Source organism: Camelus bactrianus, chromosome 9 (assembly GCF_048773025.1).
Source record: "Camelus bactrianus isolate YW-2024 breed Bactrian camel chromosome 9, ASM4877302v1, whole genome shotgun sequence".
Classification (NCBI taxonomy): Eukaryota; Metazoa; Chordata; class Mammalia; order Artiodactyla; family Camelidae; genus Camelus; species Camelus bactrianus.
In genome coordinates this window covers 1187265-1202493 of record NC_133547.1, presented here as the reverse complement: position 1 = coordinate 1202493, position 15229 = coordinate 1187265, and the positions used below count along the sequence as shown (strand labels likewise).

The 15229-nt window shown below is 47.1% G+C and overlaps 1 protein-coding gene and 1 pseudogene across 5 annotated transcripts; one reads left to right on the top strand and one right to left on the bottom strand.

The window, feature by feature from the left end:
- Positions 1-1862: 1862 nt before the first annotated feature.
- Positions 1863-11964, bottom strand: LOC105074413 (uncharacterized). 5 transcript variants are annotated; one of them, XM_045521914.2, is made up of 4 exons: positions 9947-11964; positions 9016-9057; positions 6807-6933; positions 1863-5147 (listed from the first exon to the last, which is right to left on the bottom strand). In XM_045521914.2, exons 2-4 carry the CDS (start codon positions 9034-9036, stop codon positions 3538-3540), a joined length of 1758 nt encoding a protein of 585 aa, XP_045377870.2. In that variant the 5' UTR covers positions 9037-9057; positions 9947-11964; the 3' UTR covers positions 1863-3537. The 5 variants fall into 5 exon arrangements, with proteins under 5 accessions (XP_045377870.2, XP_010960282.2, XP_074227036.1 ...); XM_010961980.3 differs by having other exon boundaries at positions 11691-11964; XM_074370935.1 differs by having other exon boundaries at positions 9016-9407; positions 9947-11963.
- LOC105074412 (dolichyl-diphosphooligosaccharide--protein glycosyltransferase subunit DAD1 pseudogene) lies at positions 9200-9533 on the top strand (annotated as a pseudogene).
- Positions 11965-15229: the final 3265 nt, after the last annotated feature.

Below are 15229 nucleotides of genomic sequence, written 5' to 3'. Positions count from 1 at the left end.
GGTGAAAGGAGATGGGAAGAGATAAATTTGGGAGTCTGAGGTTTGTAAATGATAACCTATCTATATAAAAATAGATAAAAACCAAGTTTCTTCAGGTGTAGCCCAGGGAACCATATTCAGTAACTTGTAGTAACATTTAATGAAAAAGAATATGAAAACAAATATATGTATATATATGCATGACTAGGACATTATGCTGTACACCAGAAATTGACACATTGTAACTGACTATACTTCAATAAAAAAAATTTTTTTTAATAATAAACCTGCAGTGACACAATGAGAGCAGGACCCTTGGGAAAGTCAGACTGTTCCAGTTTGAATTTTTGGTACATCCACTATTTAAAAACAATGAAACAAACAAACAAACTGAGGGAAGGGTAATAGCTCAGTGGTAGAGCACATACTTAGCACGCATGAGGTCCTGGGTTCAATCCCTGGTACCTCCACTAAAAAAAAAAAAAAAAAAAAAAAAAAACCTGCCAAACTGAAGCTCTGTCAAAGCCAAAGTGGTAGGATGGGAGATGGAAAATGAGTGAAAGATAAACTAACGTTCAACACATGACCAGTTAAGTAAACAAGAACACTCACTACTGTGGGTATCTTCTTCCTTGTTCAGGTGGGAGTGACTATACAGATAGACAATGGTCACACCAAATGTAAACCAAAACTCAAGCCCACAATCTGTGCCATCCTATCCAAACTGACAACGTAGTACCTACAGTAACTAATCCAGGGAGTCAGATTACTACCTTCAGCCAGGAAGCCAAACAAAAACCTATGTCATGATTGGCACAAACATCATTAGTGACAGCTTCCCTAAATTTGTCCACACTTCCAATCTAGGGCCAACTGGAGAAAGAAAAATAGGCATCAATAACTAATCACATAGGATTACAACTTCTACATAGCCCCCCCTAAATCTGCCACATGACAACAGCCTCCAATCAAGGCACACACAGCTTAGGTTTTCCTACCCCAGCACTGGGGTTCCTGGGGAGGGCTCAACTCGGCTCCCGGGTTTCTGTCATTCTCTGTATTCTCCTGGTGCTCACTCTGATCCAGGGGGGCTGTACTCTGCCCCATGACCCTAAGAAGACTGGTTGATTTTCCAGTGTTTTCGGATGTTTACTTGCTGTTAGGATGCAGTGGCAACTTCCAGCTTCTTACATGCCAGCAGAGAAAACCAAAGTCCCTCCGTCTGCTCCTATTTTGTTCATTTCTAGGGTCTTGACATCCTATTTCTTGACAAGAATCTAAAACCTGTATGTCCGAAATTATCTAAAAATAGGCATATTTAGATAGTTTAAGAATCTTCTCTCAACCTCTCAAATCTCTAAATTTTGACTGTCATGAGCTTTCTGAACCAAAGCTTCAGACATAATCAATTGTCATTAAATATTTTGTGCAGATTGGGATTTTAAAAATACAACCAGTCGCATCTGATTTTCTTAGTTCTCACTGTAAAACTAAATCTCTTTTGATTTCCTGTTCTATGATGCCTGTTAACCTTCCTAAATTTTAATTTTCTCAAAAAAGTCACCTGGTTTGAGAATTGCAGGATAAAGATGAACTCAAACAAGGAATTCTACCAGCAGACTGCCTAAGGTCTTGAACTGCAACTCATCTCTGGGTTTCCAGCATGCTGGCCTACCTTGCAGATTTTGGAATTACCAGACCATCATAATCACATCAGCTAATTCCTTAAAAAAATAAAAAAATTAAAAAATTACCTCTTTCCTTTCTCTCTCTCTCTCTCTCTCTCTACATACACAAGCGCACACACACACACACACACACACACACACGGTTCTGTTCCTCTGGACATCCCAATACGTCACAGAACTGCACACTTAAAATGGTAAGATCATAAACTTTATGTTAAATGTATTTTACCACAAAAAATGATTTAAAAAATTCCCTAAGAACTTTTATAACACAATGACACAGTTAAAGATGCTACTAGAAAAAAGAAGTCAAATAACAAATGAAAAATCTAGAAAGATGTGTCAGTGGAAGCTTCTGTATTAGGTAGATGGTTCAAAATTCTTTTATTGATAATGAATTCATGTGAAACAATTTCAAATTACTTAGTTTCAACTTCACTTCCCATTTTAAAAAAACGTTCTCTCAGTGATTGTCAGAACATAAAAAGCCCATTTGCTTATAAAAATGCAGCTCTAATACATAATTGAGCCTTGCTTATTCTTATTTGATGCCACGGTTTTGCACACATGAATAACACTAAAAATATATTTATGCACTAAGTGAAAACAGTCATACAAGAGTACCTGTAGGATTCCCTTTATATAGAATTATAGAAAATGCGATCTACAATGTCTACCTGGAGATGACAAGTTGGTCGGGTTGGAAGAGAGACGACAAAGGGGCCAATGAAAACGTGTGCAATGGACGTGATCATTATCATGACGTGGGTGATGGTCCCACTGTGCACATATATAGTGAATACATTTCACACATTTAATAAATGCAGCTTAACATATGTCAATACCTTTATAAAGCTGTTAGTAAATAGTCTCTATAAAATCTGGATCTTTCTCTAAATATTGTAACGTTAGGCAAAATTGTACCGACTACCAGCACCCTTCCCCATGGCTTAGGTAGGTCGGTTCTGATTCCTTCTCAAAAGAGAAGAAAATGCTGACAAACGCTTCACACGGGGAAACTATGCTAGCTAACTCAGTCACAGAGATGGAAAACGTACGATTCCACTTACAAGAAGTATCTGAAGCAATGATGTTCACACGTGGACTGTAAAGAAGAGGCTGCTAGGGGAGGTAGGAAGTGGGTAGGAGGAAGTATTATTTAACAGGTATGGCGTTTCAGTTTTGGAAGATGAAAAGAATTCTGGAGGTAAGCTGCACAAACCTTTAAATAGTTAACCACACTAAACCATACAATTAGAAGGGGAGATGGTAAACTTTGTAATATTTTTGCACAATCAAAAATGTTAAAAAAAAAAAAAAACCTCTGTATTAGAGTGGCTCTTAGAGGTTGACTAGAGCACTTTGCTGAAGTCTTTCCCCATCTGCAACACTCCCTCTGGCATGAAATTTTTGGTGCTGAATGAAGTGGAAGTTTTGGCTGAACACATGCCCAAAATGGCAGGACTTAGGTCCCTCCCCACTGTGAAACCTCTGCTGTGTCGTGGGGTTGCTGTTTCACCTAGACTTGCATTCACTGCACTCAGAAGGCCTTCCTCCACTGTAAACTCTTGACGTGGGGAGCTGTACCAAACACCACATTTTCTATCTTTGTAAGGCCCACTCCAACATCAACTCATACGGTGCTTCTCCAGCATAAGGAGCAGTACCTAACTTACCATAACCGCTGAACTCATGAGGTCTTTTATTTTGTTTTAAATTGAAGTATAGTTGACTTACAATGTTTCACCTGAAACCCTGTGTACAGCAAAGTGGTTCAGTTTTATATACACGGAGAATATATAAGAATATATATATTCTTTTAAAGATTATTTTCCATTATAGGTTATTATGAGATATATGGTAGATCGTTTCATAAGGTCTTTACCGCCGTGAATTCTCTGCTCAAAGAGGTTGGAGTTGTATCTAAAGAATTCGCCACATTAAGGGCACTCATACTGGCTTCAGTATGGACTTTCTGGTGATGAACGAGGTGGGACTTCCTAATGAAGGCCTTCTGACATTTGCTGCACTCATACGGTCTTTCTCCAGTATGGATTTTCTGATGCTCAACAAGAATATGCTTGTGGCTAAAGGCTTTCCCACACTCACTGCAGTCATAAGGCCTTTCTCCAGTGTGATTCCTCCAGTGTTTCATGAGGTTGGAGTTGTACCGAAAGAATTTCCCACACTCGCTGCACTCGTAAGGCCTTTCTCCGCTGTGGACTCTCTTATGTCTAATGAGTCTGCAGTGGTACCTAAAAGATTTCCCACATTCACTGCACTCGTAAGGCCTTTCTCCAGTGTGATTTTGCCAGTGTTTAATAAGCTTGGACCTGTACCTGAAGAATTCCCCACACAAGCTGCACTCATAAGGCCTTTCTGCAGTATGAATTCTTTGATGCCTAAGGAGGGTCGAGGTGTACCTGAAGAATTTCCCACATTCACTGCACTCATAAGGCCTTTCTCCGGTGTGAACTCTCTGGTGCTTAATAAGTGTGGAGTTATACCTAAAGAATTTCCCACATTCATTACACTTGTAAGGCCTTTCTGCAGTATGAACTCTCTGATGTCTAATGAATGTGGAGCTGTACCTGAAAAATTTCCCACATTCGCTGCACTCGTAAGGTCTCTCTCCAGTATGAACTCTCCCATGTCTTATCAGTCGATAGTTGTACCTAAAGAATTTTCCACATTCTCTGCACTCATAAGGGCTTTCTCCATCGTGAAGTCTCTGATGTTTTATGAAGTTGGCATTGTACTTGAAGAATTCCCCGCATTTGCTGCACTCATAAGGGCTTAATCCAGTATGAACTCTCTGATGACTAATGAGTGTGGAGTTGTACCTAAAGCGTTTCCCACAGTCACTGCACTGAAAAGGCCGTTCCCCAGTGTGGATTCTCTGGTGCTGGACAAGGTGAAACTTTCTAATGAAAGCCATCCCACATTTGCTGCACTCATAAGGCCTCACACCCATGTGGATTTTCTGGTGCTCAGCAAGTGTCTGTTTTCGACTGAAGGCCTTCCCACATTGAGCGCACTTGTAATTGCTTTGTCCACTGCTGATGACCTCCCTGCCCTCAGGGTTTCTGTGTGGCTTCCCCACACTGTGCAGGGCCAGCTGCTGGAGGGGGCCTGTGCTGCCATGGAACTCCTTCCTGTCTCCGCTGCATGCCCAGGTCCTCTCTGCCGTGTGCTCGCTGCTGTTGCTCAGGAGTGAAGCCCTCCTCTCATCTCTTCTGGAAAGTTTGTCTCTCATCTGCCCCTTTTGGTGCTGGGAAAGGTTCACTCCACAAACATACAGCCCTTGATCAGTGCTGTGCTCAGGCAGGTGCAAAAGGTCTTTGGAGACTGGGTCACACATCTCACAGGGCAGGGCCTTCCTGGTGGACAGACCCGGCTTTAGTGTCCTGACCTCTGACACTCTGACAGAAACACCTTGTTCAGAAAGTGCCTCCTCATCCTGGGCTCCAGGCCAAAAACCTGTAAGCAAAGAAGTTCTGGTGAAAGATGTGATGATCATGATGTTAGGGCAGCCCCATCAGAAGGACACACCCAGGACCAGAGCCAGTGAGGGAGGCCTGCTGTGCAGAGATGGCCTGGGTAGCTCCCACGATGAGAGTCCTGACGGACAGGTCAGGACAGCAGGGAGAGGCACTGCCTTAGTCCATTTGAGATGCAGTAACAAAACACCACAAGTGCTTATAAACAGCAGGAGCGTACTTCTCACAGTCCTGCGGGCTGGCACCCAGACATCAGTCCACACTCTTCCAGTCGCAGACTTCTCACTGGGCCCTCACACGGTGTAAGCAGCTAGGAAGCTCTGTGGGGTCCCTTTTATAAGGGCACCAACCTCATTCCTGAGGATTCTGCATCCATGACCTGATCACTCTTAAAGGCCCCATCTCCTAATACTGTCACCTTGAGTGGGCACAAGGTTTTCAACCTATGAATTTTAGGGGGATGCACATTCAGACCACAGCAGGGAGGAGAGGAGGCCTCCAAGTCAGTCCTCTGCAGATGGCTTTTGACACGGCCACAGCTGCCGGTGACCGGTGAGCACTGTGTAGACATACAAATACCTGACTACAAAAGAGACGCTGCAGTTCAAGGACGATGTAAGAATATGTACAGACCTCGTGACACCTTATGTACAGGTCAAATACTGGAGAACCCTGCAAAGGGAGCGATGAAAGGGGACGTGTGACAAGAGTAGGCCACACGGGGTGGTGGGAGTGTGGCAGAAGAAACAAAAATGGGGGAGAAAAGGAAGAAATGAAGTGTGGACAACAGGTGAACACAGCACAAGTTCTCAGCTCTGACATCACAGCAATTTCCAACAACTTGATAACAAGGCTGGGTACTTCTGAGCATCTGCTGCCACTGATCTTGTAATGTCCACCCACTCAGGCACCTGAGGTCCTCCCCACTGCTCAAGGTGAGCACTGCTGTGGCACCGGAAAGAGGCCAGTCCTACGTGTAAGCCAGCACATGTGCAGAGAGATCCAAGACAGGATGTCTGACATTCTAAAATTATAAGGGGTAGTGGGTATAGCTCAGTGGTAGAGCACATGGTTATTAGCATGTACAAGGCCCCAGGTTCAATCTGCAGTATTTCCCTTAAAAAATTTATAAAATAAAATAAAATAAAGTAAAGTAAAGTAAAAAGAAAAGAAAACAAAATAAAATAAAATGAAAATACTTCACAAGGGAGACTGTAGAAACAACTCAGAGGTCCCCCAAATGAGTAACTAGGATGTAGCCTGAAATTCCTGGCACAGACAGCCCTCAGAAATGTCAGCAAGAGGAAGGGGGAAGGCCGAGGGCACCAACATTCCAAGCATCTACACTGAATGACTCAACCAGGAAGATGCCAGGTAAGGGGGTTCTCAGGCCCAATCTAGATTTCTGACCCTGAGCCCTGTCTGACAAGGTCTCAGAGCACTGGGGACATGGCTGCCTGGAGAGACCAATGACCTGTACACACAGCCTGGCCCGGGCCCTGGCACCAACAACACACATGCCAGGAAACCAGGACAGGAAGCAGGACCTGTGGTCTCATCACGGGAGGTCGGAAGCGCCCCCGGGAAAAGGGGAAGAACAGAGCCAGCCCAGCACGCGGGGTGAGTGTGGGGACCTTACCCAGGGAGGACAGAAGCGCCAAGTTCTCCGTCATCACAGCATGGTACAGGTGTCTCTGAGCTTCATCAAGGAGGCCCCACTCCTCCTGGGAGAAAAATATGGCCACGTCCTCAAAGACCACACGGCCCTGCCAAAATTGCAAGAGTTTGGCTCGTGAGCAGCTTCTTGCTTTAACTCTGTTTTTGTGGATTCTGTGTTTATCTGTTTGCCATCCGTTAATTACAGGGCTTTAGTACGGGCCACAATTTGTTTATATCTCCCTTGTAACCCAGAGCCCATACCCTGAACCAGCTCCTTAAGGAACTCTCACACAGCACGTCAGTATTTCCCGGCCCTAAATCAGCCAGGCCAGGTACCAGACAGCGAGGGACGGCCCCACACCCCAGGACAGGACAACTGTGCAAACGAGCCATCCCTAAACTTTTCGTCCAACCCTCCCTGCTTCTCCCTGGAAAGCCCAGTAAAGGCTCTGACCACTGGTTTCCCTTTGCTCGTGTTTAAGCTCCCAATGAATCGAGTGCTTCCCCACGTGGCCCTGTGCCTCTCCTCTCAGGAAACCGAAGTAATAAAACTGCCCTTCAATGGCACGGGCCTCTCCGTGTCTCCACTCACTCACCTCCACAAGTTACAATCCTCTGGTACAATCACTCATGCACCTCCGTTTCTGGGACCTTCTATCCTCGCCCTACACACCTACCCGGCTCCTGCTCCGCCCAGACGTCCCACCGTCAGCTACACCAGGTCCCGGGCACCAGTGCCAGCTCTCCTCATCACCACTGGTCACCGTGTCCAGCATGTGGAATAGAACACGTGGGGGAGGGAGCGGAAAACCACTGTCCAGGCTGTGGACCTGCCTGCAGTGCCCGGCTCCTCTCTTAGCCGTTTCCCCGGGGTCCCCCATATGTGGACCCTCAGACAACCAAACTCAGACTTGTCCTGGTCCTTAGGTGCCCAGTGCCCAGGCCCAGGACAACCATTCACACTCCTCCTCACCCACATGTCACTTCTAGGCCTGCACCCTCCTCACGACTCTGACCCCTCCACAGTGACAACTCCGCAGACACCCCAGCCCACACCACAGGTACTTCCTTCACTCCTCACAGGGCCCTGTGCACAGGGAACCCAGGCAGGGAATGGCAAATGCATCCAGCAATCAATCCAGCCCAGTCCTGCCCTGAACCCCCAAGTCCCTGAGACCAGGGTGGGACCCAGACCCTGCTTTGAGGGTCTCCCCACCTGGCCCTGTGTCTCCTTCATCCTCAGTCACCCTTCCTGTGTGAGACCTCACATCCCCTCTGCCCTCCCCCTCGTCGGCATCACACCAGCTGTCCCATGAGCTGGCAGAACCTTCCTCTGTCCTCCCCTGAAGCCAAGGTACACCAACCTCCCCACCCAGCATCTCTCCTTGGGAGCCTCTGGGACCTTTGTGACATGGACAGAAACGGACTCTTCCTCTTGCATCTGAAAACTCCTTCTATCACCAACTTCTCATTTTAGTTGATGAATCCATCCTTCGTAACAAGGCCTGAAACCTGGGGTCGTCCCTGATTCTTCTATCAGCCCACCCCCTCCAGTCCCTCACAGACCACATCATAAAACAGCAGCTCTAGTTCAAACAGAAAACAACCCCTCTGTAATTCCACAGCCACCACCTAGGTGTAGCCACCACCAACATCCACCGAGATGACTGCAGAAGTGCCCCTCAGGGCCTCCTGCCTTCACTCACAACCCTCGTCTGTCTTCCACTCTGCAGCCTGAGGGAGTCTGTCAAAATCTGGGTCCCAGCACCTTCTGCCTCTGCTTCAGACTTTCCCTTCCACACACCCACCTCATTAGAGGCTCAGGACCTCAGGAAATCATTCAGGCCTGATGCCTGTGAACACCTATCCCAGCTCCCCATTCCCACCACATATAACAGAGGCCTGCAGTTCCCTGAATGTCCTGGCTCAGTCTCACCCGTCCCTGTCTGAACACTCTGCATCCTGTAGTCAGGACTCCTGTCACATCCTATACCACCAGTTGTCAGAAATGGAACTGCTCCGTCACCTGAGATTAAATACAGGATCCTGGGCCTGATGAAGGTACATGGTCTTTGGATGGAGAACAGGAAGAAGGGATAGATGTCCTGGGACACTACCTGGTGGCACATATGTCAGGATGACAAAACCATCAGGGTGACAGCTGGGATGGGTGGGACCCCTCCACTCACCTGCACAGGGTCCATAAGCATTTCTGCAACTGCTGTGGGTCCCTGGGGAAGAAGGAAGCCATGAGAAATGGGAAACATGGTAGGATCCCTCCCCTGAGCTGGACCACAACACCTGCCATGCCTGGTTCTCAGCCCGACAGTCTAGGCGCAGTTCCTCAGAAATGAGAGCTTGGAGCGTATAGCCATGTCGGCATCGGTATTGTCCATCCTCTCGCGGCTCTTAGAAGAGTACTTGAGCTCCACTCCTCAGTGTCTGAAGCTGTTGGATGCCTACCGCCTGCATATATTGCTGACCCATGCACTGCAATTCAGTTATTGTGGGGACCTTCCCCTTCAACTGTTTCCTCTCGGGCTTCACCTCTTGTGTGGGGAGCTTCATCCTAGCGGTTTGTCTGAGAAGACAGATCAACCCACTGCACAAAGCAGACTTCCAAGGCATCTCCCTGCAGCGAGCCTTTGCTGATTTTCTCTTTGCCAGCACCATCCTGCACCTTGCTGTCATGAACTTCGTTGGCTGAATCATTCCCATTACTTAATTGAGTGGGAGACTAGAGCAATGTTCCCTTTTTGATTTTCCCTGGACAAGAGCTCTTGAGATGGCAGTGTGATGGCCACAGGGATTTTCTTCAGATTTATACTTGCTACCAAGTCTGATTTGGAATGCAGTTCCCTAGCTTCTCCGTTGGAACAACTCTGTAACGAGCATTTATTAGCACAGCCTCTGCCTTCCACTAACTGCATTAAGTGTAACCTTTTCACTTTTCAAATTAAAAAACTCCATGCCACTCCAAAAAAAAGAAAGAAAGAAATGAGTACTGCCTCCTACCAGTTGGGTGACCCTGGAGAAGGACTGAGCCTCCCTGAGCCTCAGGGAAAGAAAATGCTTATGGGGATGAGAATGCTTCCACCCTCACAGGGCTTGTACTGGTACCTGATGTAAAGGGTCCACACCATGTATCCACTAGGACCGTCCACAGGATCAACAGTTCTGTACGTCTTTTCAGTGCAAATGAAGTGGTAGTTTTGAAATCTGGGGTCTTCATCTTTACTACTTTTTAAGATATCAGACGATGTCATAGAAGAAATTTGGCACTGTAAGCAAATACCTAGAGGCTGATCAATGCCAAGCCAATTATGAAGTGTTTGCAGAAATTTAACTGAGTGAATAGGCTAATTTCTAATTGCCTACCTGCGTGTACAAGTTTAGAGGAATATTGGTTAATTCGTGTTTAAGTTAATGAAACTTTTATACATTCTTAAGTTAACGAGTCAGAGAGAGGGGCCGAACAGGCAGGTCAGCTGTTAGTCCACTCAGCAACCAGGCCCACCCACTAAACAGTCCTCAGAAGGGAGCTTGCTGGGAGCCCTTGACTGAGGGTGGATCATCCCTCTCACCCTGAGGGGTGGAGGGGAGGCGGCAGTGTCCTGGTCTAGGACGCAGTGGCTGCACCAGCCCGGCTGCCCTTTCCCTGGTTCCCTCAGGAGTGGCCCTGACCGTGGACCCCACAGCAGCACACGCTGCAGGCCCCACTGAAGGGAAGCTCCTTAGCCCACCCGGGCCTCCCTTTCTACAGACAGGCCAGAATCCCTCCTAGGTCAGCCCTGCTCTCTGCTGGAGGGAGCATCAGGGATGCCAACACCCGCCCCTCAGGTCCTGCCCTCCTACCCTCAGCCCTCCCCTCCCTCACCACAGGGCCATCTCTGGGAACAATCTAAAGGCTCCCTCCCCAATCTGCTCCCCACAGGCTCCCTGGTGGAGTCCACACCCTCCACTCCTTTGATATCTCCAACCTTGCCCCTTTCCTCTCCTTCCAGACTACCAGACTATGTTCACCCACACACATGCCATCTCCATTTGGTGACACGTCCATCTGCATCCATCTCAAGAACGTCACGTCCAAATACACTCATGATCTTCCCCTGGGAACCTGCTCTTTGCACTGACTTCCCCGTCTCCGTATTTTTTCAGATGTTCAGGCAAAGAAAACTTGGGATTGTGGGGGGCGGGGCGGGGTGGTGTACAGCTAAGTGGTGGAGTGCGTGCTTAGCATGCAGGAGGTTCTGGGCTCAATCTCCGGTACCTACATTCTAAAAAAAAAAAATTTTAAAGAAAAAATAAAACTTGAGATGGTGGTTCATCCCCGAGTTTTGCTTACATTACATTTTATGAAGCAAGAAATCGGTCTGCTGCATCTTGAGGTTCTTCCAGAATCTCTTCACCCTTCCCCCGTCCCGCCACCACTCCGGCCGGCCCCTACCACAGTCTCCTGGGGTCTATGGCGGGGGGTCTCCTCAGCGGTCTCCGTGCCTCCATTCGCATCCTGGGTTCCCCACGTTAAGCTGCTAACTCCGCACACGGTTCTCCCGTCCCCACGCCCTTCACAGCCTCCCACGGCGTCCCGCTGCTGGGGCGGCCGTTTCAGGGCAGACACCTCCTCCCCTCCCCGGGTCGCCGGCGCTGCCCACCCCGTAGCACCCGCGAGCCTCCCACAGGCGGCCCTGGGGGAGCTCCCTCCCACACCCCTTCCCACCCGCTGGAAGGGCGACCCCTCCAAGGCCGCCCTCTGCTCTGGACACGGGGGTGACCGGCAGGAATTGAGCGGTCGCCCCTCCGTCCTGACCTGGACTCCGGGGTGGGGGTCGGCCGGGTGGGGGCCCGGGGACGCAGCACCCACCTGAGCGGGGCTCATCGGCGCGGCCTCGGCCACCGGCCTGTGGGAAGAGAGGGGCCCGGAGAGGCGGCGAGCGGGGCGGGAACGAGGGCACGGCCGTCACTCCAGGCTCAGGGGACCTCACGGCCGCCTCTGGGCAGCGGCGATAACGCTTCTCCACCCGCTTTTCCGCTCCGTCACCTCAGCACCCCCCAAGCGACGCTGAGGCCGAGAACGGGTGAACGAAGAGAGACACTCAGACAAGGAGCGCCGGAAGTCCCGCTCCCACGCCATGCGCACGTACATGAGCGCTCCTCCCCTAAGCTTTCATTGGCTCATTCGCCGCCGCGCACCGTAGAGACTTCTGGGTAACGTAGTTTCCGCTGCCACCAAACTTCCCAAATGTCAGAGCTGAACTCGCTCCCTATTTGACTCGTAAAAACTTAATAGGTTCTGTCAGGGACGCCGGAAAATGGAGTTCCAAGATGGGGCCGGGGGCACGTCCCTTGTTCTTAAACAGGACTCACCCAGGTTTCTGGATAGCAGTCTAGTAATAGTCACAGAAAGTTTAGGGTCTTATTTCAGACTGTGGATCCAGGCAAGTTCCCTGGTGTCTACACCCAACGGAACACATCACATCAAAAAAAAAAAAAAAAAAAAAAAAAAAACACTCTAGTGGGTAGGGTATAGCCTGTACGAGGTCCTGGGTTCAATCCTCAGTACCTCCATTAATTAATTGATTTGATTGATTGATTAACCTAATTACCCCTCCCCCATGACATTCTATGTCCACTGATAGCTGTCAGCTATGGTGTCGCTTTTCGATTACAGGTAGAATGAAGCTCAACATATTTGACCAAAAAGAAGAAAGAAAACACTTCAGACAGATCCATGGTGGGGATGTTGGAGAAAGTGACAGAAGTCACAGAACCGGTTCAAAAGTTGAAGCATGTCTCTGGTTTCCAGATAAACAGTTTTTCTGGCTGTATGGTCAGTTGTTCTATTTGAACACAGTCAGCAAAATTTTTCTTCAAACAATGTATATTACTCCATATTTGAGATATTTTTCATTTCTTTTCAGAATCTGAAACGTATCTGAAAAAAAAATAGTGATTTATCATTTTCCCTGTTCTGCTGGGACAGCATGTCCTCTTTTCATAGTCAGAGCAAGTGTACAATGGGAGCATCTTGCCCCCAAGAGAAATGTGTGGGATTCTAGTCTCTCCTCTCCTTGTGAGACGGGCTGAGACCTGGGACCTGGGACCCTGTGCTGCAGTGCTTGCAGCTGGACAAAGTACTCCTGGAGCACCAGAATACAAAGAAACCATGAGATTAAAAGTAACTATGTGCATGCACGGCTGGGGAAATTTATGAATAAGATACAAAAAGACCAAAAACCCAATTACCTCTTATGAGGTCAGGGAGCAAAAGCAAGGTACTGAGCAGGATCACTACACAGATCACTACCAGGGAGGCGGGCAGACCCCCTAAGCCACCCCTCTGGCCCCACCCATGAAGCTGCCCCTGCCCTCATCCAATTTAAGGGACCATCCCCACCCGGCACTGAGGAAGTGCAAAAATCTGAAGGTAATTTGGGGTGATTTCAAAAAGGGAGGAATCCATCCAAATCTGTAAGGCAAATTCTGTGATAAGCCCTTGGCATGGCTTTCCAGGCCCTGAGAGACCTTTTAAAAGTTCAATCTGAGACTTCTTATGCAAAGTTCCAGCACAGCCAATTTAAAAGTATCTATATGGTCAATTACATTTATGTAAGTACTCAAGTCAAGTTTATTGAAATCAGATCTAATTTGCAACCAAATAAATAAGAAATTGACTATATTTGCTTAAAATGCAAGTAATTTTAGAGAGAAAAAGATTATGTTTCAGTGGATGTCAAATTCTGATTCTGTTAACTGAGGTCTCTATTTACTGCCTAAGACTCAGAGATAGTCACTTATTGTCATGCTACATAAATGTAAGTTTAATTGAATTATTAAGAAGACACTCTAAGTTTGTTTCTGAAGGCTATTGTTGCAATCTCTCTGTAGATGAAGATCAAATGCCTCATGACCTGTGCCCAGTCTCTATTAAAAATTAGGATTTATTGTGTTAACTGTGCAGTTGCTCCAACACTTAGGAAAAAAGAAAATTGTTTAGTAAAATTGTCATAAAATGTATCTATTCATGGCAAGAGACACTGCTTGCTGCTAAAGTATAGCGCAGGATGTTTGTATGACAGTTTAGTATCATTGAAAAAATGTATAGCCTTTAAGATGTTTCCCCCATCAACATATCTCTGAGCTTGCTCAGAATATCTCATTAGTTTTCCTTCAATGTGGATAATTAGGAAAATATATAAATCAAAACTAGCCTATCACTAAGGGACATGATACATCCAGGACAGGCAGCAATTATCCTGGCATTGAGGGACAAATATTTTGACCTTTTAAAGGATTTACAAACAGGAAAAATGGTAAAAAAAAAAAAATTTTTTTTCTTTCACATATTAAGGTATGGGGAAGTCACTCTGGCTTAAGTTTGATTTAACTAGAACAGCCATTTTGTGGCCTATTTAATATCCATTGTACATGTGCCTTAATTATAAAGGGAAAATACATTTAGAAATCAAAATAAATTAGCTGTGGTTCAGACATCCAGACTAGAGCTGGATGACCATCGTAAGGCTTCAGATAAGCTCCTGTATTACTAAGGACTTAAATTTTCTGCACTGTATCAGGCTTAAGAAAACCCAGAGACAGTGCGTGCCCCTAAGGGATACTTTTCCCTTGCCCCCACCCCCAACAACCCCCACACCACCACAGCAAGGGCCACCAAGAGTCAGTGCATAAACTGCCTCTGAGAAATCTGTATGTGGACACTGGGCTATGCACCCCAATCCAGGTTGTATTCAAGGTTTAATTACACTTGCCCTGCTTCCCAGCAAAAGAGAGCCATTCATCAAATCAGAAGTGGAATATAAACTATGGGCAGTTATCGCAGAGGCCACTCCCTTAACCAATTTCAGATGGGCATTTCAGGAGGAATTTCTAATTTTGATAATTCCTTTCTAGGACTCTGGACAGGACACAAGACCACGAAAAACATAAAGGGATCCCCTCTGATAAAAATAAACTAAATTCAGGATCCTGAACACTAGTAACCCAATCATAGACAGAAGTGGCCTTGGATACACCATATATTGGGGGTCCTTTCTGGTCCAGCGGGGAAAAGTTTCAGAAAAAGAGATCTTTGGCTCTTTAACACTTAAGAATAAGGGGTGTAGAAGCCCTCAGAGGGGAATGAGACAAGCTGGGACCTGGCACCTGGGCTCTTCGCTGCAGGGCTTATACATGGACAAATGTCTTCCTGAGCAACAAAATACAAAGAAACTATAAGGGACCAAAAACAAACTGCATACATGCTCAGTTGGGTCAAATTATGAACAAGATATAAAAAGGCATGAACAAAAGCAGGGGACTGCCCATGATCTCTGCACATAGCACCACCAAGAGGGTGGACAGACCAAGTGAGCCACCCCTCAGGATCTGTCCCCACCATCACCC

What these genes read in the sequence shown, in the direction of transcription:
- LOC105074413 (XM_074370935.1), bottom strand. Translation starts at nt 9,093, where the DNA reads ATGTTTCCCATTTCTCATGGCTTCCTTCTTCCCCAGGGACCCACAGCA. An exon ending in TGCTTATGGACCCTGTGCAG is followed by an intron (nt 6,934 to 9,015) that starts GTGAGTGGAGGG and finishes CAATTTTGGCAG; the next exon opens with GGCCGTGTGGTCTTTGAGGA. An exon ending in GGCGCTTCTGTCCTCCCTGG is followed by an intron (nt 5,148 to 6,806) that starts GTAAGGTCCCCA and finishes CTTTGCTTACAG; the next exon opens with GTTTTTGGCCTGGAGCCCAG.